The sequence below is a fragment of the Antechinus flavipes genome, chromosome 2, assembly GCF_016432865.1.
Source record: "Antechinus flavipes isolate AdamAnt ecotype Samford, QLD, Australia chromosome 2, AdamAnt_v2, whole genome shotgun sequence".
Classification (NCBI taxonomy): Eukaryota; Metazoa; Chordata; class Mammalia; order Dasyuromorphia; family Dasyuridae; genus Antechinus; species Antechinus flavipes.
The window spans coordinates 102,189,411-102,213,889 of record NC_067399.1 but is presented as its reverse complement, the minus strand read 5'-3'; the positions used below and the strand labels follow the sequence as shown (position 1 = coordinate 102,213,889).

General features: G+C 32.2%; 1 protein-coding gene across 1 annotated transcript in view; it reads right to left on the bottom strand.

Annotated features, from left to right (window-relative positions):
• ACYP2 (acylphosphatase 2) overlaps nt 1-24,479 on the bottom strand; it is a 208,609-nt gene that overhangs the window by 169,877 nt on the left and 14,253 nt on the right. The window contains exons 2-3 of the mRNA XM_051975272.1: nt 10,752-10,768; nt 626-735 (exon numbers count right to left, since the gene is read on the bottom strand). Coding sequence (XP_051831232.1) covers nt 626-735; nt 10,752-10,768 — 127 coding nt within the window. The remainder of the gene's footprint in view (nt 1-625; nt 736-10,751; nt 10,769-24,479) is intronic.

Below are 24,479 nucleotides of genomic sequence, written 5' to 3'. Positions count from 1 at the left end.
GATATCTTCTAAGCCCCAGCTAACATCCCTTGGAAACCACATTGCCATAAAAGTTTTGAGCTAAATCCTATTTCTTCTTCTTGTTCTTATATTTTAAAAAAGGATTTTTAAAAAGCTTGCTATTATATTTATGTGTGTGTGTGTGTGTGTGTGTGTTTATATTTATTTATTTATTTTCACACACATACACACACACACACACACACACACACACACACACACACACACACTAAAAATGTTATACCACTATTCAGGTATTTTCCACATAACATTGCCCTAACCAACACAATTTCACAATGATGGCACTAACATATTGTTACCAAATTCTACCATAAGATCATAAATTCTCACAGTAAGTCCTGTTCATTTGATCACCAAAAATAAGTATTTGGCAATGATAAGTACTCCAGTAATTAACTATCCAATAGTATTGTATTTTAGTGTATTTTCTGTACCTGATTAACATTATCTGATTGCTTGTGACAACAATGTGAGAAGCTTTAAAGAAAAGACTAATTTTTAACTTTTGGAAATACCTTTAAACATTTCACAGATTGCCTCTATATTTTCATTTATTAATTTTGCTGTTTCAAGTAGCAAGTATTGAAAATATTTTATTACTTACATGGAGTTGACTTTATCTTCAGGACCTTGAACTTGGCCTTTTACTGTTCCTTGGCTGGTATTTTTAACCCAGCCAACAACTCCCACCTTCTTAGCTTCACCTTCTGTGTACTAAGTGAATAAGTGAAAAGGAAAACGAGAGAGAAGAACAATTTATTTGGCATCAAAAGTCCAGATTCATAGTAAATTTAGTTCTAAAATTTAAAGGACACTAACTTGAGGATTGTCATTTCTTAAGGTGTATAATGGTAAACATTAAATAAACATCTCAACTATGGTAAAACTTTAATTAAACCTAAATATGAATGGTATTTGTTCTAGATTCCATCTAAAGTGGGCAGGACTCTCAGGTGCCCTCTCAACTAACCATCTCATCCTCAATTGAAAGTCAGGGGAGTTAAGTAACTTATCCAATGTCTCACAGGGAGTATGTATCACAATTGGGACTTAAAATTCCTTCTCTCAAGTTAGGATTCTTCCCTTATATTACTGACTTCAAATAAGCTAATTAATAATTTGCATAAAAATTAGCTTCCATGTTATTTCAAGAATAAATTCATATCCAGTTTTATATTATAAGTGATTCTTACACACCAGATAATGATCCTTCACCTTCAGAAAGAAAATTTGGAGATACTACAAGATCCTCTATCAGAACCTCAATCAAAGAAAGTTACTGTTCAGTATATATTGCCTGTCAAGACAGGAAAATAAATTAATATATATTTTAAATGTTATCAACTATTGTTTCAGTGGTTTAGTAGGCAAAGCCATACTAGTATGCTATTCTAACATTTTCTTCTTGTTTCTGGACTTGAAGAAAAGGAATACTAGACTGCTTCTCTGCCTACTCAAGATTTTCTTCTAGAGGATTGATAGGGTCAAATTCAATCTGGCAACTTTGTATGATATGTATGGAAGGTGGGAGAGATTAGGGACATCTGATAATTGGTAAAATAGAACTGTTGATCATTGTGTTCTGTTATCCTTCATCTTAATTACTGGATTTAGAGTATAATTTTAATTTGTATAGAGGGAAGGCAGAAACTGAACTTCTGAAAAACATTTTGTTCTACTTTCAAGGTAATAGAAAGCATTAGTTTCATAACATTTCTAATATACTAATAACATTTATAATGATAATTCTTTAACATTCCTAATAAATACAAACCAACAAAAGTTCTATAGCAAATATTCTAAATATAGAGCTGGAAGGGATCTTAGAGGTCTTTGAGTACAAACCTATTCTTTACAGATGAGGAAACTAAGGCCGAGAAAAGTAAGATGACTTTCCTCAGGGTCACACAATAACTAAAATTCCTAATTCAAATTCTGAAGCAGAATCTGAACCAGTTCTCCTGACTTTACCTGTAGCTCAATGCCTCTCAGATGTGCAATAGCCTTCTTATTCTGCTTAATTGTAAGAGAGTAATCAGGGTGTCAAGAAAGAACACAATGGAACTATATAAGCAAGCTCTGTCTACAGAACAAAAAAGAAAAAAAAAGAGTAATAGGTAAGATGCAAGCTAATATGAGGAGCAAAATGAGCAGAACTAAGAGAATACTGTATAGAGTAACAGCAAGACTGTTTTAAGAACATTTTTGGGGAGCCAATATGGTGGAGAAGGCACACGTGACTTTCTAAGCTCCTCTCATACCCTCACGACCAATTATTAAATTCAGCCTAAAAAATAGCACTTGACTGGTAAAATTCATGAAGATTAGAAGTATAATTTACCAGCTGAAAATAATCTGGAAAATTACCAGAAAAGGTTTGTCCTGAACAGCCAGAGCAGATCAGCATAAGCAGGGAGAGAACCAGAGGCTAAGGTCTGGAGAGAGCCAGGGGCAGGGTGGCCTCTATGATTAGAAAAGTTATAGAGATGACTCTGGCATAGGCTAACTGCTCTGCCTTGATTACAACGAAGTAGACCAGCAGAGAAATTAAAGCCAAAGGCAGAAGATACTCTAAAAAACACCAGAACCTAACAAGATCTGGCTATACCCACCCAAAACCAGAAGTGACTCAGTTCAGACTACAGCACAACTGTGCAGCTGCATTCTGCAGCACAGTCAGGGCAGTCACAAATCTACGGCAAGGTAGGGTGCAGCCCAGGGCAGCCTCTAATCTGCACAGTGGAGGGTTTGGCTTGGGGCAATAGTACTTCCCCAGCATGACTGTGCTTCCCTGGGCAGAGACACTTCCCGTCCTTGCTGGGCTATATGCTGGACAACTGCAAATACCCACAGACCCACAGCAGGCTTTGGCTTGGGGTAGTGACACTTTCACTGCTCAGCCTCTAGCCCCAGGGCAGTCGCTAATCCACACAGAGGGGTTCTTCACTGGGCACTTGTACAACCTGGCCCTGTGCTACCTAGGTCTGAGTCACTTCTGGTGGGGAACTTTTTCTCAGAGCACTCCCATATCTCGGCCACTCTTTGCAACCCATTTGCAGGACAGCTACTGTCCATACACCTATCCCTGTTCTGTAGAGGAAGCTGGTAACCTCCCTTGCCCTGAAGGAAGACTCTAAAGGCTTTTTTTAAAAATGAGAAAAAAAATCAAAAGGACAATTGATAGCTTCTATACAGAAAGAGAGCAGGTTTTCAACCCTGAGGAGACTAATAGCAAACAGTCTACAGACAAAACCACAAAGGAGGATGTAACCTGGTTCCCATCACACAAATCTCTCCTAGAAGAAACTATTAAAAATCTTAAAAGAGAGTTAGAAGAAAAATGGGGAAAGGAAAGAGAAGCTATGCAAGAGAGTAACAACTTCCTGAAATGTGAATTGGAAAAGGTAAAGAAATCCCAGAAAAGTATGATTTGTGAATTGGAAAATATAAAGAACTCCCAAGAAAGTAGGATTTGTGAATTGGAAAAAAAAAAAATAACTCACTAAAAAAAAAAAAAAAAAATTTAGTGAAATGGAAAAAAATTCCCTAGAGCAAAATGACTCATTTAAAAACTCAATTGGACATATACAAAAAGAAGTAAAAAAAGCTAGTGAAGAAAACAACTCATTAAAAATAAGAACTGAACAAATAGAAATGCATGATTCATTGAGACATCAAGAATCCGTCAAGCAAAACCAAAAAAAAAAAAAAAAAAAAAAAAGAAAGAAAGAAAGAAAGAAAGAATAGAAAAGAAAAATTAGGAAAAAACGTTAAATATCTACTTGGAAAAATAACAGACCTGCAAAATAGATCTAGGAGAGATAATCGGAGGATTATTGGACTTTCCTAAAACTATGATGAAAAAAGAGCCTAGATACTATTTTACAGGAAATCATCAAAGAGAACAGCCCAGATGTAATAGAATCAGAAGGTAAAATAGGCATTGAAAGAATTCATTGAACACCTTCTGAAAAAGACCCTAAAATAAAAACTCCAAGGAATATTATGGCCAAATTTCAGAACTATCAGACTAAGGAAAAAATATTACAAGAGCCAGGAAAAAACAATTCAAATACCGAGGTGCCACAATAAGGATCACGCAAGATCTAGCTTCCTTCACATTAAAGGATCGAAGGGCCTGGAATTTGATATTCCAAAAAAGCAAAAGAACTTGGAATGCAGCCAAGAATAAACTACCCAGCTAAGCTGAGCATTTTCTTACATGGAAGAAGATGGACATTTAATGAAACAGATGAATTCCATTTATTTCTAAGGAAAAAACAAGATCTAAACAAAAAATCTGATCTCCAACCATAGGACTCAAGAGAAGCAGAAAAAGGTAAAAGGAACTCTTGAGAACTGTATTTCAGTTGTGGATATACATAAAGACCACATGTATAATTTAATTTTACTGATATAACGTTAAAAAGGGAAGTAGAAATGGAAAGGGGATAGTGTCAGAAAAAAGAGAAAAGGGGAGATAAAAAGAGGGAAACTACATCCCACAAAGAAGCAAAGGAAACCTATCATATCTGAGGGAACTCTGAGAGGGGGAGGAACATTATGTGAATCTTATTCTCATAAGAGCTGGCTCAAAGAGAAAATAATTGACATATTTGTTTTACAGAGAATCTTCTCTCACCTCATTAAAAAGTGGGAGAGGAAAAGGGAAAAGGAAATGAGTAATAAGGGAAGGGTACAAGAAAGGGGAAGGTATTCAAAGGGAGGAGAGAGGGATCCTAAAGAGGGAGAGCTGAGTGATGCAAGTGGGGCCCATGAGTTTAAAACTGGGAAATGGGGTAAGGAGGGCAAGAAAAAGAAAAGCATAATCTGGGGATAATAAGATGGCAGGAAATATAGAATTAGTAATTTTAACTGTAAATGTGAATGGGATGAACTCTACCATAAAGCAGAGGCAGATAGCAGACTGGATCAAAAGTCAGAAGTCTACAATATGTTGTTTACAGGAAACATATTTAAAGCAGGGAGATACGTATATAGTAAAGGTAAAAGGCTGGAGCAGAACCTATTATGCTTCAGGTTAAGTCAAAAAAGCAGGGGTAGCCATTTTTATCTCAGATCAAGCAAAAGCAAAAATTGATCTAATCAAAAGAGATAAGGAAAAAAACTATATCTTGCTAAAGGGTACTACAGACAATGAAGCTATATCAATACTAAACATATATTCACCAAGTGGTATAGCATCTAACTTCCTAAAGGAGAAGTTAAGAGAGTTGCAAGAAGAAATAGACAGCAAAACTATAATAGCGGGAGATCTCAATCTTGCATTCTCAGAATTAGATAAATCAAACCACAAAACAAATAAGATAGAAATTAAAGAGGTAAATAGAATATCAGAAAAATTAGATATGATGGATCTTTGGAGAAAACTGAATGGTGACAGAAAGGAGTATACTTTCTTCTCAGCAGTTCATGGAACCTATACAAAAATTGACCCTATATGGACCTCAAAATTAAATGCAAGAAGGCAGAAATAGTAAATGCTTTCTTTTCAGATCACGATGCAATAAAAACTACATTCAACAAAAAATTAGGGGTAAAAAGACCAAAAAGTTATTGGAAACTAAAAAATCTCATCTTAAAGAATGATTGGGTGAAATAGCAAATTATAGGCATAATTAATAATTTCACTCAAGATAATGACAATGATGAGACATCATACCAAAATTTGTGGGATACAGCTAAAGTGGTAATAAGGAGAAATTTTATATCTTCAGAGGCTTACTTGAATAAAATAGAGAAAGAGAAGACCAATGAATTGGGCTTGCAACTTAAAAAGCTAGAAAAAGATCAAATTAAAAACCCCCAATCAAATACTAAACTTGAAATTCTAAAATTAAAAGAACAAATTAATAACATTGAAAGTAAAAAAAAACCTATTGAATTAATAAATAAAACTAAGAGATGGTTTTATGAAAAAACCAATAAAATAGATAAACCTTTGGTAAATCTGATTAGATAAAGGAAAGAGGAAAATCAAATTGTTAGTCTTAAAAATGAAAAGGGAGAACTTTCCACCAATGAAGAGGAAATTAAAGCAGTAATAAGAAGTTACTTTACCTAAGTTTATGCCAATAAATTTGATAACCTAAGTGAAATGGATGACTATCTCCAAAAATATAGGCTTCCCAGATTAACAGAGGAGGAAGTAAATTGCTTAAATAGTCCCATTTCAGAAAAAGAAATATTAATTAATTCCTATTAATCAACTCTCTAAGAAAAAATCCCCAGGACCAGATGGATTCACATGTGAATTCTACCAAACATTTAAAGAACAATTAGCCCCAATGCTATATAAACTATTTGAAAAAATAGGGAATGAAGGAGTCCTACCAAATTCCTTTTATGACACAGACATGGTACTGATACCTATACCAGATAGGTTGAAAACAGAGAAAGAAAATTATAGACCAATCTCCCTAATGAATATTGATGCTAAAATCTTAAATATTAGCAAAAAGAGTACAGAAAATCATCCCCAGGATAATACACCATGATCAAGTAGGATTTATACCAGGAATGCAGTGCTGGTTCAATATTAGGAAAACTATTAGCATAATTGACCATATCAATAACCAAATTAACAAAAACCATATGATCATCTCAATAGATGCAGAAAAAGTATTTGATAAAATCCAACATCCATTCCTATTAAAATACTTGACAGTATAGGAATAAATGGACTTTTCCTTAAAATAATCAGTAGCATCTATTTAATACCATCAGTAAGCATCATATGTAAAGGGGACAAACTGCATCCATTTCTAATAAGATCAGGAGTGAAACAAGGTTGCCCACTATCACCATTACTATTCAATATTGTATTAGAAATGCTAGCTTTGGCAATAAGATTGAGAAAGAGATTAAAGGAATTAGAGTAGGTAATGAGGAAACCAAATTATCACTTTTTGCTGATGATATGATGGTATATTTAGAGGACCCCAGAGATTCTACTAAAAACTTTTAGAAATAATCCACACCTTTAGCAAAGTTGCAGGATACAAAATAAACCCATATAAGTCATCGGCATTCTTATATATCACTAACAAAATCCAACAGTTAAGAGTTACAAAGAGAAATTCCATTTAAAGTAACTACTGATAGTATAAAATATTTAGGAATCTATCTGCCAAGGGAAAATCAGAAACTATATGAGCAAAACTACAAAACACTTTACACAAATAAAATCAGATCCAACCAATTGGAAAAATATTAAATGCTCTTGGATAGGGCAAGCAAATATAATAAAGATGACAATACTACCTAAATTAATCTATTTATTTAGCGCTATACCAATCAGACTCCCAAAAACCTATTTTAATGACCTACAAAAAATAACAACAAAGTTCATATGGAAAAACAAAAGGTCAAGAATTTCAAGGGAATTAATGAAAAAAAAATCAAATGAAGGTGGCCTAGCTGTACCAGATCTAAAATTATATTACAAAGCAGAGGTTACCAAAACCATTTGATATTGGCTAAGAAATAAACTAGTTGATCATTGGAATAGGTTAGGTTCAAAGGACAAAATAGTCAATAACTTTAATAATCTAGTGTTTGACAAACCCAAAGACCCCAGTTTCTGGGATAAAAATGCATTATTTGACAAAAATTGCTGGGAAAATTGGAAATTAGTATGGCAGAAACTAGGCATTGCATTGACCCACACTTAACACCATACACCAAGATAAGGTCAAAATGGGTTCATGACCTAGGCATAAAGAATGAGATTATAAATAAATTAGAAGACTATAGGATAGTTTACCTCTCAAACCTGTGGAAGAGGAAGGAATTTATGACTAAAGAAGAGCTAGAGATCATTATTGATCACAAAATAGAAAATTTTGATCATATCAAATTGAAAAGTTTTTGTACAAACAAAACAAATGCAGACAAGATTAGAAGGGAAGCAATAAACTGGGAAAACATTTTTACAGTCAAAGGTTCTGATAAAAGCCTCATTTCCAAAATATATAGAGAATTGACACTAATTTATAAGAAATCAAACCATTCTCCAATTGATAAATAGTCAAAGGATATGAACAGATAATTCTCCTGACCCCTTTGTCAAGGATATGTTCTTCATCATCACTTTTAAAAAATTACTGAATGCTTAAAATTATTAAATACTTTCTATGGCACTGGTTAGTATTGCAGAGAAGAAAACATGCAAACAAGGAAGGAAATTATATGAACAGAATATGGAATACAATATTCAAGTGTACTCAATAAACTTTTCTTTAGCATCTACATAATAGGAAAGGTAAAATATTTCTAAAGAGTTTGATGGTGCCTTGAAAAAACAAGACCACAAAATATCAATATCAACTACCAAAATTTATTCTCTACAATATTTTGTTTTAAAGGAGCTAAATGGTAATTCCCTCAAAATTAAGTTTAAGTAGAAATCAATTATATGTCAAGAAAAGTTAGATAAAAGTTGGTTTCCATAGGGTATATCTAATACCTTTTTTTCCTCTATTAAAACTGAATTTTTAAAATATCTATAATTTTATAAAAACATTAGAATATCTTCTGGTATTTAAATGGGGGGAAAGTTCACTGCTTTTTAACTAGAGAAAGCTATAAAATGGTTATGTGCAGAAAAAAAAGAATATCTGATCTTTAAGACTATCCCATATTTTTACCATTTAAATTTACAATATGTGCTGGAAAATAGTAGCTGTGACAATAAGTTAATTATTCAGCCATCAGAAAAGAATGAAAAATTACTATTTTTAGTTCTCTGAAAATAACAACCAACTGTTCTCTATCTCAAAAAGATAGAGCAAAGGAAATGTTAGATTTTAATTTAATATGAAAGTAGATTTTTTTTTTTAAATCCTGGTTACAAAAGGAACATTTGTAATCTCTCCAGTTATAAATGTAATTTACTTAGATTTTAACAATGCATTTGGCAAAGTCTCTTGTGATATTCTTGTGGAAAAAATGGCGATATGTGGACTAATTCATAATAAAATTAGGTTGACTGGGCTGATAGTATTCTAAATGTAAATGACCAACAAACAGACATGAGGTAGCTAGTATAGTGGATAGAATGTGAGGCCTGGAATCAGGAAAATTCATCTTTATGAGTCAAAATCTGGCCTTGGACATTACTAGCTCACTTTAACCATGTTTGCCTCAGTTTCCTCATCTGTAAAATAAGCTGTAATAAAAAGAGAAATGGCAAACCATGCCAGTGTCTCTGCCAGGAAAACCCCAAATGGGGCCACGAAGAGTCAAATAAAAATGAACAATGAATGGACAATGAATTGTTACTCAATCTTGACGTCATTAGAAGTTCATAACATTAGAAATTGGAAGAAAGAAGGAAACAACAGATAAATGGAAAGATGGTTTACAAATGTCCCTTAGGAATATAAAAAAAATAGTAAATTTGTTTTACTGTACTTCAAAGACAACAAAAATTATCATTTTGTAGGACACTTGGTAAATTCATATTGAAACATTCAATTAAACATATGCAAAAAGATTACTATGAAAATAGCTATAGGCTATGAACCAATCATTAGGTGCAGAAGGTCAGAGAAGAGAAATTTTAAACCTCCAAATAAAATCATTATATATTTTGATAATCAGTGATTTCAATGTAAAGATATTAATATGGGAGAATGGTAAAAAAAAAAAAATTTTTTTAAAGAGAGATTGAAAAACCTAGGATAAAGAATGAGAAATTAGTTTATTTGACTATACTTAATGGATACTTATGTTTGAGAGATGATGATATATAGTCATATTGGTTTAAAAATATACAGAAGAGAATTTTAGGAAAAGACATGGAAAAGCAGGACAGTATTGGTGCTAACTTATTAAATTTAATATGTACTTTAAAAAAAACCACATATAATATTCATATTTTCTTGAACAATCCTTTTTTCTATATTATTTGTCTATAAAAATGTTCATACTTGATGGTCTTTTAATTCGAAAAGAACAAAATTAAGATTCATATGTATATGTATACATATACATATAATATTGCGTTATGTGTATATCTATAGTATATGTATGTATGTGCATGTGTATGCACATAATATTGTATTATGTGTATATCTATAGTATATGTATGTGTGTGCATATGTATACACATATGTCTTATATGAAATAGATATGGCGTACAGGACTTTTTGAAAGTATATGACTCAAATAATTAAATGCTATAATTCAATTCCAGAAGATACAAAAATCCCTGTCCCATAAAATATCATTCTTGGTTTTAAAGATTCATTCCTTTGTTCAAAGAGTTTATTCCTTTCCTCACTCATCTTGTATTGTTTCCACTGCTTATCTAATTAAAGTGAAAAAAGCCACAATTCATGTTTGATGTTTAAAACTTTAATTTTAAAAAGAAAATCAGCCCACAAATAAAAATTCACAGCAAGGAAAAAAAACTTGTACTATTTGTTACTATTAAGAATATTTGAATGTTCTAAATCACAGAAAAATTCTGAGAAGAAAATTATTTTTAAGAGACTATTTTAATTTAAATATTCTACACTTATGTATAATGAGAATAGTCCATACACAAAGTAAAATATTAACAAAGTTAAATACTATAGATTGTCAATGAAATGTGGTAAAACTCTCTGACTTTGAACACTAACAGGAGACTATAATGTTCCTGTCACCAGAACATTAGTATTTTTACAAAGAGGAAAGGGTAAATGAACTGTATTTTGACTTACCATTCTGAAGCAGACACCTATTAGGAAAAAAGAGATAAAAAAGAAATATCAGTTTACCTTGCTATATTAAAATGTTATCAATTTATATGGTACTTTTCTAATAAATGCACTAAAATTTCTTAAATAATATATTTTATTTAAGAGCCAATTATAAATAAAAACTAGTGATATTCATTTAGACTATGAATACTGATTGATTCAAAATATTCAAAATATATTTGATTCTTTTAATTTAAAAACCGACAGGAAAGATAACTTTAAGAGATTTTTGATCCTAAGGTATATTTTAAGTGTTAAATTACATATCATATATGTTCTATAGAAAAAGCAAAGATGTTAATCAAAAGACACAAAACATTTCCGGTTAAATTTATCTTCAGATTATACTTCCTATATTTAAACAAGACTAAGTAATATAAAAATTGTCAATTTGAATTATATGTTTTTATAAATTCTAGAACCAAATAAACATACATGTTTATTAGCAATATATATAAATTTTGACCAAACAAGAAATAGAATCACAGGAAATAATATAGATAATTTTAATTACATGAAATTTAAGTTTTTGCTCAAACAAAATTAATGCAGTGAAAATTCAAAGGAAATCAGGAAACAGGAATAAAAAAAGTATATCAAATTTCTCTGAAAAAGGCTTTATTTTTCAAACATAGAGGGATCTGAACCAAATTTATAAAAATAGAAGCCATTCTCCACAACTGATAAGTGGTCAAAAGATAAAAACAGACAATTTTCAGAAGAAGAAAATAAAATTATTACTCATTACATGAAAAAATGCTCTAACATAGAATATATTACTATAGATTATACAAATTATAGAAATGTAAATTAAAGCTCTCCTGAGATACTACCTCATACCTCTCAGATTAGCAAATATGACAGAAAAAGAAAATGACAAATGCTGAAAGAGATATGGAAAAATAAGTCCCTTGGTGGAGTTGTGAATTTGTTCAAACATTCTGGAGAACAATTTGGAACTCTGCGTAAAGGGCAATAAAACTGGGCATACTCTTTGACTCATTAATATCAATACTAGGTCTGTATCCCAAAGAAATCAAAGAAAAGGGAAAATGATCTATTTATACAAAAATGTTTATAGTACCACTTTTTGTGATGGAAAGAATAGGAAATTAAGGGGATATCCATCAATCAGGAAATGACAAAACAAATTGTGGTATAGGAATGTGATGGAGTACAATTGTACGATAAGAAATGATGAGGGGGGTGATTTCAGAAAAACCTGGAAAGACTTACATGAACTGATGCAAAGTAAAGTAAAGAGAATAAAATACACAATAAGAGCAATGTTGCTAATGATATAAAAGACACAGCAATACAATTAATACAATGATCTAAGATAATCTCAAAGGACCATGATGAAAAACTTATCTATCTCCAGAGAGAGAACTGATGAACAGAATGAAGAACACTTTTACTTATTTTTATTTGCTCTTTTTTTTGCAAGATTGTTAATATGAAGATATGTTTTTCATGACTTCAGAAATATAATTGCTATCAATTTGCCTTTTCAAAGGATAGGAACAGAGCAGAAGGGAAGGAGTAAATTTGGAACTCAACGTTAAAAAAATTAATGCTAAATTTTAAAAAGCAATAGACATGACTAACAGCTATTAAAACCTCAGTATTAATGGTAATTAGTTCAACTGTAGTGAAAAACTATTAATGTCTTTCAGGTTTAGATTATATAAAATTGGCACCTCAGTAGGGCTACTAATATAACATCCAGGCCCTTCTGACTTTTTAAACCATTTACTCACAATGATGACAGAGAAACCATCTGCTTTAAGATGATAAGTTAATATGGTCTGAAGGATTTCTAAAGGGATTTCCACTCACAGGCAATCTTCTAAGCCTGTCCTTTGAAGTTAAATCCTTTACTCTAGTGAATTTATTTTTGCATTAAAATACCCTAAGAAATCAATGAATTAGGCAAATTTAACTCCAATTAAGCATATTAAATAATATGAGTGAGCTATCAAAAATAATTTAATAGTATGATCACTTTATAATTTTAAATTATATATATGCATATATGGCATATATATATATATATATATATATATATATATATATATGATCTTTCGGGCAAAATTGTAAGAAATGGATATATGTATATAGACATATATTATATATAAGTGTATTGTGAATATACTTTTGTATATGCAGGTATGTATTTATTAAATATCTTAAGTTGTGTGTATGTGTATATAAACACACACATATATATTCACTATTATTGGAGTTGTAAGCTAATACAACTATTTTGGAGAACAATTTGTAATTCTGTCCAAATGGCTATAAAACTATAGACTCCCATTACACACAGAGAGAATCATAGCACTAAAAAGAAATTTGTCTTGGAATATGGTTAAATCATGATATGGAATGGTATAACCATAAAGGGTTTTGAAGTGCTGGGCATAAATTTTTCACCATATCCCAAAATTCTAGAATTATGAGATAATCCCTTAAAGCTTAAACATTCATCTCACTTCACTGTGTCTGTTTCATTTGTAAAATGAAGGTGTTGAACTGGAGAGTATTTTAAGATTGCTTCATAGCTCTAAATTTTATGATCCTGTGAGATAATCATGGGACACAGAAATGGAAGCACTATTTTACAAAATGGCTACTCTGTGCTTCATTACACTCTCCAAGAACTCCATCATCCTGCAAAATTACCTCACCTTTGGAATTCATATCTCATCAGTAACCCCTCCCTCTCACTGGAAAGGGTGGAAAATGAAAAGTAGAAAACTTTCTCATATCCTGCAGTTAAGGAAGGTACCCAGGCTAACTCTTTTCCACCTGAGTGGCTTTCTCTAGACTTCATCATTCCTACAGCTGGGTATCTTCCCTCTTTTCAGGTTCTTTTTGATTTATTGTCTTCTCATGTTCCATTGTGAGCCAAGACCTGCCAATTTTATGTTTGTAACATCTCTCAAATATACCCCTTCTTTCCTCTAACATGTCACCTCACGCCCAGACTATTTTAACAACCTGCTATTTAGTCTCTGCTGCCACAAGTCTCTCCTACTCTAGGGTTATCCTCCGCTTAGTTACCAAAGTAATCTTCCTACCTAGCAAGTCTTCCTATATCTCCTTCCTTCAATAAACTCCAGTGGCTCCCTAACATTGCAGGAATCAAACATAAAATCTATTTGGCATTCAAAGCCCCAGGACTTCTCCTCCTTTAGTCTTCTTACACTTTAGCCCCATTTCTTCCTCTTCCCCTTTGTGCTCTAATGACAACCAACATTCTTATTGTTCTTCACATAAGAACATCCAACTTTCATTTTTGGACCTTTTTCACTGGCTACTTACTATGCTAGAGTGTATTCCTTTCTCATCCCTATTTCCTGGCTTCTTTGGATTGTTTCAAATTCCAGCTAAAATCTCATCTCCATTTTTCTCAATTTCTCTTATAGTGGCTCTATTGATACATTTCCAATTTATCCTGTATGTAACTTATTTGTAGATTGCTTTTCTCATATTGTCTCCCCTGTTAGACTGTGAACTTCTTGAGAACAAAAACTGCCTTTTGTCTTTTTTTTTTTTTTTTTTTTTTAATCCCCAGAGCTTACAGCAGGATCTGGCACAGTAGCTGCTTAATAAATGTTTATTGACTGACTGGCTACTTCCACCAAGATTCAGATAAATTCAGATATAAACTATTCCATAAAGATTATCAATATAAATTGGAATGTTTAAGGGTATGGGTCTAACTTCTGAGTTTGCTCTGATGTATAAAAAACTGCCTTCTTACAGAATACTTCTCAGAGATAGAATTTAAAATTCCAATTTTCTTTTGTGGTTACATTTACATCGATTAGTTTATATTTATGTAGCTTAACTGTGCTGCCTGGGGAATTATTTGCTATTCCTATGTTCTATATCTCTCAGAAGACTGTGGGTGATGGGTATTCATGGAAAGTAATTCCCCAGTGGCTTCTGGGAGATGAAGACATCACTGGGCAGGAAACACAAAAGAATTAAGGACTGCACAATTCCATACTTGTCCTTAGTTTTGTAAATCAAGTGAGCCACACATGCAGTAGCCCCTTGATCTAGGTACAAATTTCAGCTCTGTCACTTAAGAATAATGTGGCTTTGGGTAATTCATTTAATCTCTATGAGAGATTACTACTGATTACAGAATTTGTCATTTTTCTTGAACCTTATTCACTGTAGAGATTTGTAAAGTCCCTTTCATTTTTCTAACAGAGATACTTTGAATTAGTTAATGGAAAAATGTGTCTTTAGAAGATTTATACTAACATAAATACAGAATTTTTCTTCCATAATTAAATGCTATCTTTGGACTTAGATATGCTATAATTGACAAAAATTAGCATGACTGTGGACCTTCCTACGCTGAAAAAATTTCATGGCCAATTACATGGAGGTAAGAAATCTTTTAAATTTCTACAAAAAAAGTCTTTGAGGGTTTTTTTTTAAAAAGAGATTATAGAATCTCACAGAATCAGACCAATTGAGAAAAGGTCAAGTTTATCAGACACACTAAAACATATTCATGTTTCTATTTATAATCATACCTGTTGCATCCTACACTATTCACTTGTGCATATTATTTATTCTGAATTTTGATACATAGTAAATTAATAATGAGAAAAATCACAGAAAAACTGGGAAGCTGCTGAAAAAGACACAGCAGAGATAAAATAAAGGCAGCTGCAAAACTCTTCAGGTTGTGTCTGTGGCCAGGATCCTGTTGGCAAAGGAAATCTAAAGTCATGTTCCTGGTTATTTGGGACTTCAATTGAGCTTCAGTGGTTAGTAGGATTGGGAGTTGGTTTTTTTGTTATTGTTATTTGGTCATATTCCCCATTACTAATAAGAGAATATCCAGAAATGTGTTGGTAAATGTTTAATACTTGGCTATTTGAAAAAAAAAGTATATTTTAAACATCTTTAAATTTAACATGCATTATTAATATTTCCTCCATCTCTATGAATCTAGAGTGTAAACAAAAGAATAAATTAAGCTATAATATGTAGCATTTGTCAATGCCAGAACGAGCTGACTTCAGCACACCCGAGTAGCCAACCAGAAGGTCAGGGAGTCCTCTAGCATAAGAAATGAGACATCTAAAGATAGATATATCTTTGGATCTGAAAGGATGATTGTAACAATGCAGAGCAACAATAAGGGCTACAGAAACAAGAGCAGATTTCCTGCTTTATGGATAAAGATTAGACCTGGTTTCCACTGGTCAGTGAAAAATAGAATTATGTTTCTCCTGTCATTGAGATATAAAAGCAGGATTCTCAGGTGGATGAAGATGAAATTAAGCTCTTTTACAGACTTGGTAGTCTTTGAGAACAATCCTCCGCAACATAAGTTGGGTCAGACTTGAGTGTCCAACTTTGAAAAAGAATGGAAAGTTAATATTGTATTAGAAATGCTAGCTTTGACAATAAGAGTTGAGAAAGAGATTAAAGGAATAAGAATAAGCAACGAGGAAACTAAATTATCACTCTTTGCTGATGATATGATGGTATACTTAGAGAACCCCAGAGACTCTACTAAAAAGTTATTAGAAACAATCCACACCTTTAGAAAAGTCGCAGGATACAAAATAAACCCACATAAATCATCAGCATTCTTATATATCACTAACAAAACCCAACAGTTAGAGTTACAAAGAGAAATTCCATTTAAAGTAACTACTGATTGTATAAAATATTTAGGAATCTATCTGCCAAGGGAAAATCAGAAACTTTATGAGCAAAACTACAAAACACTTTCCACACAAATTAAGTCTGATCTAACCAACTGGAAAAATATTAAATGCTCTTGGATAGGGCAAGCAAATATAATAAAGATGACAATACTACCTAAACTAATCTATTTATTTAGCGCTATACCAATCAGACTCCCAAAAAAATTACTTTGATGACCTAGAAAAAATAACAATAAAGTTCATATGGAAAAACAAAAGGTCAAGAATTTCAAGGGAATTAATGAAAAAAAAAATCAAATGAAAGTGGCCTAGCTGTACCAGATCTAAAATTATATTATAAAGCAGCAGTTACTAAAACCATCTGGTATTGGCTAAGAAATAGACTAGTTGATCAATGGAATAGGTTAGGTTTAAAGGACAAAACAGCCAATAACTTTAATAATATAATGTTTGACAAATCCAAAGATCCCAGTTTTTGGGATAAGAACGCATTCTTTGACAAAAATTGCTGGGAAAATTGGAAATTAGTATGGCGGAAACTAGGCATTGACTCACACTTAACACTGTACACCAAGATAAGGTCAAAATGGGTTCATGACCTAGGTATAAAGAATGAGATTATAAATAAATTGGAAGAGTATAGGATAGTTTACCTCTAAGACCTGTGGAAGAGGGAGGAATTTATGACCAAAGAAGAACTAGAGATCACTATTGACCACAAAACAGAAAATTTTGATTATATCAAATTGAAAAGTTTTTGTACAAACAAAACAAGTGCAGACAAGATTAGAAGGGAAACAATAAACTGGGAAAATATTTTTACAGTCAAAGGTTCTGATAAAGGCCTCATTTCCAAAATATATAGAGAACTGACTCTAATTTATAAGAAATCAAGTCATTCTCCAATTGATAAATGGTCAAAGGATATGAACAGATAATTCTCAGATGAAGAAATTAAAACTATTTATAGACATATGAAAATATGCTCCAAATCATTATTAATCAGAGAAATGCAAATTAAGACAACTCTGAGATACCACTACATACCTGTCAGATTGGCTAGAGTGACAGGGAAAGATAATATGGAATGTTGGAGGGGATGTGGGAAAACAGGGACACTGATACATTGTTGGTGGAATTGTGAACACATCTAGCCATTCTGGAGAGCAATTTGGAACTGTGCTCAAAAAGTTATCAAACTGTGCATACCCTTTGATCCAGCAGTGTTTCTACTGGGCTTATACCCCAAAGAGATCTTAAAGAAGAGAAAGGGACCTGTATGTGCCAAAATGTTTATGGCAGCCCTGTTTGTAGTGGCTAGAAGCTGGAAAATGAATGGATGCCCATCAGTTGGAGTTGAGTAAATTGTGGTATATGAACATTATGGAATATTATTGTTCTGTAAGGAATGACCAGCAGGATGAATACAGAGAGGACTGGCGAGACTTACATGAACTGATGCTAAGTGAAATGAGCAGAACTAGGAGATTATTATACACTTCAACAACGATACTGTTTAAGGATGTATTCTGATGGAAGTGGATCTCTTCGATAAGGAGAGCTAATTCAGTTTCAATTGATCAAGGATGGACAGAAACAGCTACACCCAAAGAAAGCACACTGGGAGATGAATATAAACTGCTTGCATTTTTGTTTTTCTTCCCGGGTTATTTATACCTTCTGAATCCAATTCTCCCTGTGCAACAAGAAAACTGTTTGGTTCTGCACACATATATTCTATCTAAGATATACTGTAACCTATTTAACATTTAAAAGACTGCTTGCCATCTGGGGGAGGGGGTGGAGGGAGGGAGGGGAAAAATCGGAACAGAAGTGAATGCAAGGGATAATGCTGTAAAAAATTACCCTGGCATGGGTTCTGTCAATAAAAAGTTATTAAAAAAAGAAAAAGAATAGAAAGAGTCTTAGAATAGGGAATAGAGCATATAAACATACAACTGTTCCAGAGAAAGCCAGCATTTATACCTCAATTACTTCAGAAATGAAACTCACAAATTCTTAGACAAATTGAATTGTATTTCAGAAGGATCCTTTAATCTAAAATAATAGCCCACTCAATAGACCGGAGGGAAGGGGAGATATATGAATGATTGTTTTCTATAAAATATTCTTATTGTTTATGTGAGTGTTTATTGTTATTTGTTCTATAAAAAGGTATTTAATTCCTAAAAAACCCCAAAAGTAGGTTTTTTTTCTCCAGGGCATCCACAAAACAGAGAAAACCTTCCAAAGATGTTTTTGAAGTTTTTAGCTGTTTAAGAAGCAGATTCTATAGATATTATCCTTTTATAACTTTTTCTTTTTTCTCCAACTTGAAGGGGGCCTCTTTAACTCTTAGGAAAAAATAGCTTGAGAAAAGATATGCTTTAAGAGAGCATGGCCAAAAAAAAAATTTTAAGGTCATTTTTTTATAGAGGGAGAAAAAAAGATTTGCTAGACCCTAGTGGGATTCTCTGAATGATTTGGCAGAATTTAATTGCCTAATATATTAAAAGCAAAGTCAACGAAAAGGAATAGAATAGTCTATAAAGTTGGTAAGTTATAAAAAAGCAAATTGAAAATATTGGGGTGAAGGGAATGAGAAAAAGAGATAGACACAGAGACAAACATATTGTGTCAGCATATCTGAAAGTTTCACCTCTGATCACCCTGAAGTGAAGTTATACAATGGATTTGAGATATATAAAAAAATTGTGCTGTTCAGTGACAGATTCAGTGGAGAAAAAAATACATAAGATTAGCAAAGCAACTGGACCATCTGAAAGCAGCGAAGTACAAGGTAAAGAAATAAAGTTTTATGAATTGAAAAACTAAAATAATACAAATGTAATTCTGATTTGAAAGAATCATTCTGGGTTAATCAGTTAATAACAAGAAAAAAGGTTTAAGAGTAGCTTAAATCAGATAGATAGCCTAGATTATCTAATATCTAATCTAGATTAGACAGCCTAATCTTGAAGCTGAATTAAAAATACACTAAGAAAACTATAAAAAACATTCTTGAAGTTTTGAACATTTGAAAAAGTGACTATGCTTATAACAAATATACCAAAAAACAATAGGCATATTTATAAGCAGCAGAGAAGAAGATAGGAGTAGATAGGGAGAGACTAAAGATTGGTAAGAAATAAAGGTATTACGAAGGAAGCAGTCTTCTGGAGAGAGGGAAATCAAATGAGGATAATATGTGTTAGGAGAGTAATGGCAGTATATCTATAAAGTTAAAGTGGTAATTATTCTAAACACAACCAGAATAGAAAAACAAAACTGAGAGATGCAAGTATGGAATATTTTTTCCATGTAGATAATTTAGAGATGTATTCAGCTATATTAATTTTATTAAATTGGTAATAATTTTTGCTTCATGTTTTAAATTTTATCTCATAAGATTGTATTATGTTCTATATATACAAGTTTCTTACACTGCAAAATTGGAAAACATATATAAAACAATTGCTAATATTTGAGAATGATATCTGGAATAAAATATTTATTCAAGTAATAAAGCAATCTCTTCTATTGATCTATGACCAAGAAGAAATGAGAATCCTTACAAGTTGTTACAGAGATTGCATGGTTTTAGGGAAATGACATTTGGGTGCACTAAAAATTAAGTGAATATTTTTTCTATTTGATGAATTAAAACTATTACCTAGATCATGTTCTTGTTGGATTTTGGTTGTGGAATTTGTCTTTGTTCTTAAAATCTATACATTTTAATTTGAAAATTACTTGGATAGAGAGATTTTGAAAGGCAGAATAGATTTTTTCCCTTTTGATTTTCTCTGAGATCTTAGAATTAATTTTCTCCAGCTGATTTGTGTCTAAAATACAATACAAATTTTTTTCTTCCATAATATGCACTTATGTTCAGCATATATAAGAATGACGGTAGTTTAAGGAAGGAAGACACTAGCAATAAGAAGAATCAGGAAAGGATTCAGACAGAAAAAAAAATTTTTATCTGAGCCTCAAGGAAAATCAAGGTTCTAAAAGACGATATAATGAGCGAAAGAGAATTACAGAAATGGTGAAAAAATGAGAAATAGAGTATCATGTGTAAGGAATAGCAATCAGGTTACTATAACTTAGACCATAGGGTATATAGAGGAGAGAAATACCTAATGCTAAAAGAAGGCCATATTGTGAAGAGCTTTAAATACTAGACAGAGGAATTTATATTTGATCCTAGAAGAAATAGATATTCCATGATTCATAGCTATACAGAATTCCTGAGAGAATTCTACTGTTTAAAAATAAATTGTTAGTCATTTCCAGCTGTTGACACTGAAGCACAATTTCTAATCATACAATCCAGCTTGCTCTCCCCCTATTCAATTCTGAACCCAGCCCATTGTCCAAATCTACTGATAAATTAGTGTACTTAACTTTCTATCCAATTGAATGTCATAATATGGGCAACAGATATTCTACATGCCTCATTATAGAGGCTCTGGGGTTTGATGTAATCAGTATGCCATGAATAAACAAGAGCTACCTCATATTTAAGGAATCCCTTTTGCGTTTGTTCTCTACATAAAACATACTCGGTAACAGTGGTGAACACATATAACTCTATTTTATACCTCAATTAATACTGATAATCAATGGGTCACTGAAGAAAATTATTTCTGCAGTTACATCTATTATTAGCATGTATAAGGGCCCACACTTTGTTAGAGAAAGGGCTCAAGGTAACAACTGTTATCATTAATAAATCTTGCAGATCTTACTTTCTTTACACCTCCTAGTCAATCACATGGCTAAAATTCTGATCTGTCATAAAATATCATCTATGAAAGACTCACTATTCTGTTCTCATATTTTAGACACCCTTGATACATGTTTAGTAAATTCTAAGTATGCATGTGGGTCAATAGTTGCTAATATTTTCTCAATAAGCTTTCTGGGAACAATACTTTCTGACTTTTTCTAGTCATTGGTATTTCATTTCTTTGAAGTGTCTCAATAAATCAACTCCTCAACACTTTCAAAATTATATAACTTATAGAAGAAATCTCTTCTGTTGGTGCTTCATTTGATCCAACTTCTTCTTTTAGTGCCATTCTGATTTTTTCATATAGAACGTTATAGAAGTGATGAGTCTAAACACTCCATTATCTTCATCATGAGACTAGACTGCAAGAGAAATGCTGAGAAATCAGTTTAATGTTCTACCTAAAAACCTTCCAGTTTTATATATAAGTTTATATATAAATGCTGTTGGATCAAGCTGGTTTAGCTGGATCTCATGGTAAGCTTTTTTTTTTTTTTTTTTTTTCCAATTTCCCTTCTATTTCTTCCCTTCCCCAAACATTTATTTATTTGTATTTTTGATTTGTGGAATAAAGCAAACATTTCCATAACACAGTAAAATAAAAAAGATGATTACACATGAAACTTAGCCCTTCCCTAGAGATGATTGCCATTAGACACAAATAGGTATGTAAATGTAAAATTATTCAATACATACTTCTATTCATCAGTTCTTTTTCTGAATGCTGACTGTATCTTTCTTCATATGTCTTTAATAGTTATTTTGGATATTTATAATAGTCAAAATGATATTTACTCAAGATCATTCTTAAAACAATATTGCTGATACTGTATATGATATTCTTTTGATTCTATTCATTTCATTCTTCATTATTTTGTGCAAGTCTTTCCATATTTCCCTAAAATCATTGAGCATTATTTCTTATAACACAGTAATATTCCATCCCGCTCATATACTACAATTGACAAGCATACATGAAATTTCTAGTTCTTTGCTACCACAAAGAGTTATTATAAACATTTTAGAATATGTATGTTCTTTTCCTTTTCCCCTTATTTTGAAAACAGACCTAGCAGTGGTATTGCTGAGTCAAAGGATATAGGCATTTTAGTAACTCTTTGGACATAATTTCAGATTGCCCTCCAAAATGCTTGGATCAGTTCACAAATCAACCAACAATAAGTTACTGCCCCATTTTTCCATATCCCCCCAAAACTGTTGTTTTTCCCTTTAAGCATTGTAATCAATCTGGTAGATAAGAAATGATATCTCAAAATTGTTTTAATTTGAATTTCTTTAATCAATAATAATTTAGAGCATGTTTTCACATAGCTATAAGTTGCTTTTATTTCTTCATTGGAAAACTGCCTGCATTCATATCTTTTAACCATTTATCAGTTGGGGAATGAGTCATATTCTTGTAGATTTGACAAGGTTCTCTACATGTTTCATATGAGATCTTTTTACTGAGAAACAATGCATAAAATTTTTCCCCCAATTTTCTGTTTTCCTTCTGATCTTGGTAATATTTATCTGTCCAAAAACAATTTAATCTACTGTAATCGAAATTACCGATTTTACACCTAAATTTTCTATTTTTTGTTTATTCTTAAATCCATAGCCACAAGACAGATAAATAATGTGTTTCATGGCTTTCATGATGTAGAGCACTTATAAATTTCTGCTGTCCTCTCATAATGTTTTATAAAGATGGACTTGCATTGTTTTCCGTTTGTTTTGGTTTTTTTACATCAGGTATATCCTAGGCCATCAACAAGAAGAGCAATTATTTGCTGCCTGATATGGTTTCTCAGTTCTTTTGGCTTTTTCATGAGGTTTTGGCTTTCTTTGGCATCAGCTTTATAAGGGTTAGAATTTCTGTAAGAAGCAATTTTTTAAAAACTTTTTTTTTAATAATAGCTTTTTATTTTTCAAAATACATGCAAAAATAGTTTTCAACATTCACCCTTGCAAAACCTTGTGTTCCCTATTTTTCTCCCTCCCTCCCCACCTTTCCCTTCCTCTAGACAGCAAGTAACCCAATATAAGTTAAACGTGCAATTCTTCTAAACATATTTCCACATTTATCATCTTGCACAAGAAAAATCAGATCAAAAAGGGGATAATGAGAGAGAAAAAAACAAGCAAGCAAACAACAAAAAAAAGATGAAAATACAAGGTTGTGATCCACACTCAGTTCCCACAGCCTTCTCTCTAGATGTGGATGGCTCTTTCTATTACAAGACAACACTGGAACTGGCCTGAATTCCTTCATTGTTGAAAAGAGCCACGTTCATCAGAATTGATCATCATATAATTTTGCTGTTGCCATGTATAATGATCTCCAGATTCTGCTCACCTCACTCAGCATCAGTTCATGTAAGTCTCTCCTCTCTGAAATCATCCTGCTGGTCATTTCTTACAGGACAATAATATTCCATAATATTCATATACCATAATTCACTCAGCCTTTCTCCAATTGATGGGCATCCATTCAGTTTCCAGTTCCTTGCCATTACAAAAGAGGCTGCCACAAACATTTTTTGCACATGTGAGTCCCCTTTCCCTCTTTTATGATCTCTTTGGGATACAGGCCCAGGAGAGACAACTCCATCTACAATGTATTAGTATCCCTAATACATCCCCTCCAGCATTTATCATTATGTTTTCCTGTCATCTTAAGCAATCTGAGAGGTATGAAATGGTACCTCAGAGTTAGTAAGAAGCTACAGAGTGCTATGAAAACCTTAAAGATCCATATGAATGCCTTATTATTATTATCACTTATCTTTGGCCATTCCCATTTTTCAAGGTTTCCCAGCTTATTTAAATAAGTCATGTTGGAATTGGAATCACATGCAGTGTCAAATCTTCACCAATAAGGTTTCTTCTTTGTACTTGTGCTTGATCTCAGAGCAAATTATTCCATGGCTGATTCTAAAACTAATTCCTACATTAGGACATAGCTATTTACTAAGATACAGTGAATTTCACTTTTTAAAATGTCGTTCAATACTATGTCCAATGCCCTCTATATTTTCTATTGATAAATGTACTCAATATCTAGGTATGAGGTTTCTGAACAGTGCAAAACCCTTCAGTTCTTCCATTTCTTAACTGAGACTCAAATTTTCCAACATATTTACCAAAGTATTCCCATTTATTCTTTTCCACAAAAGTCAT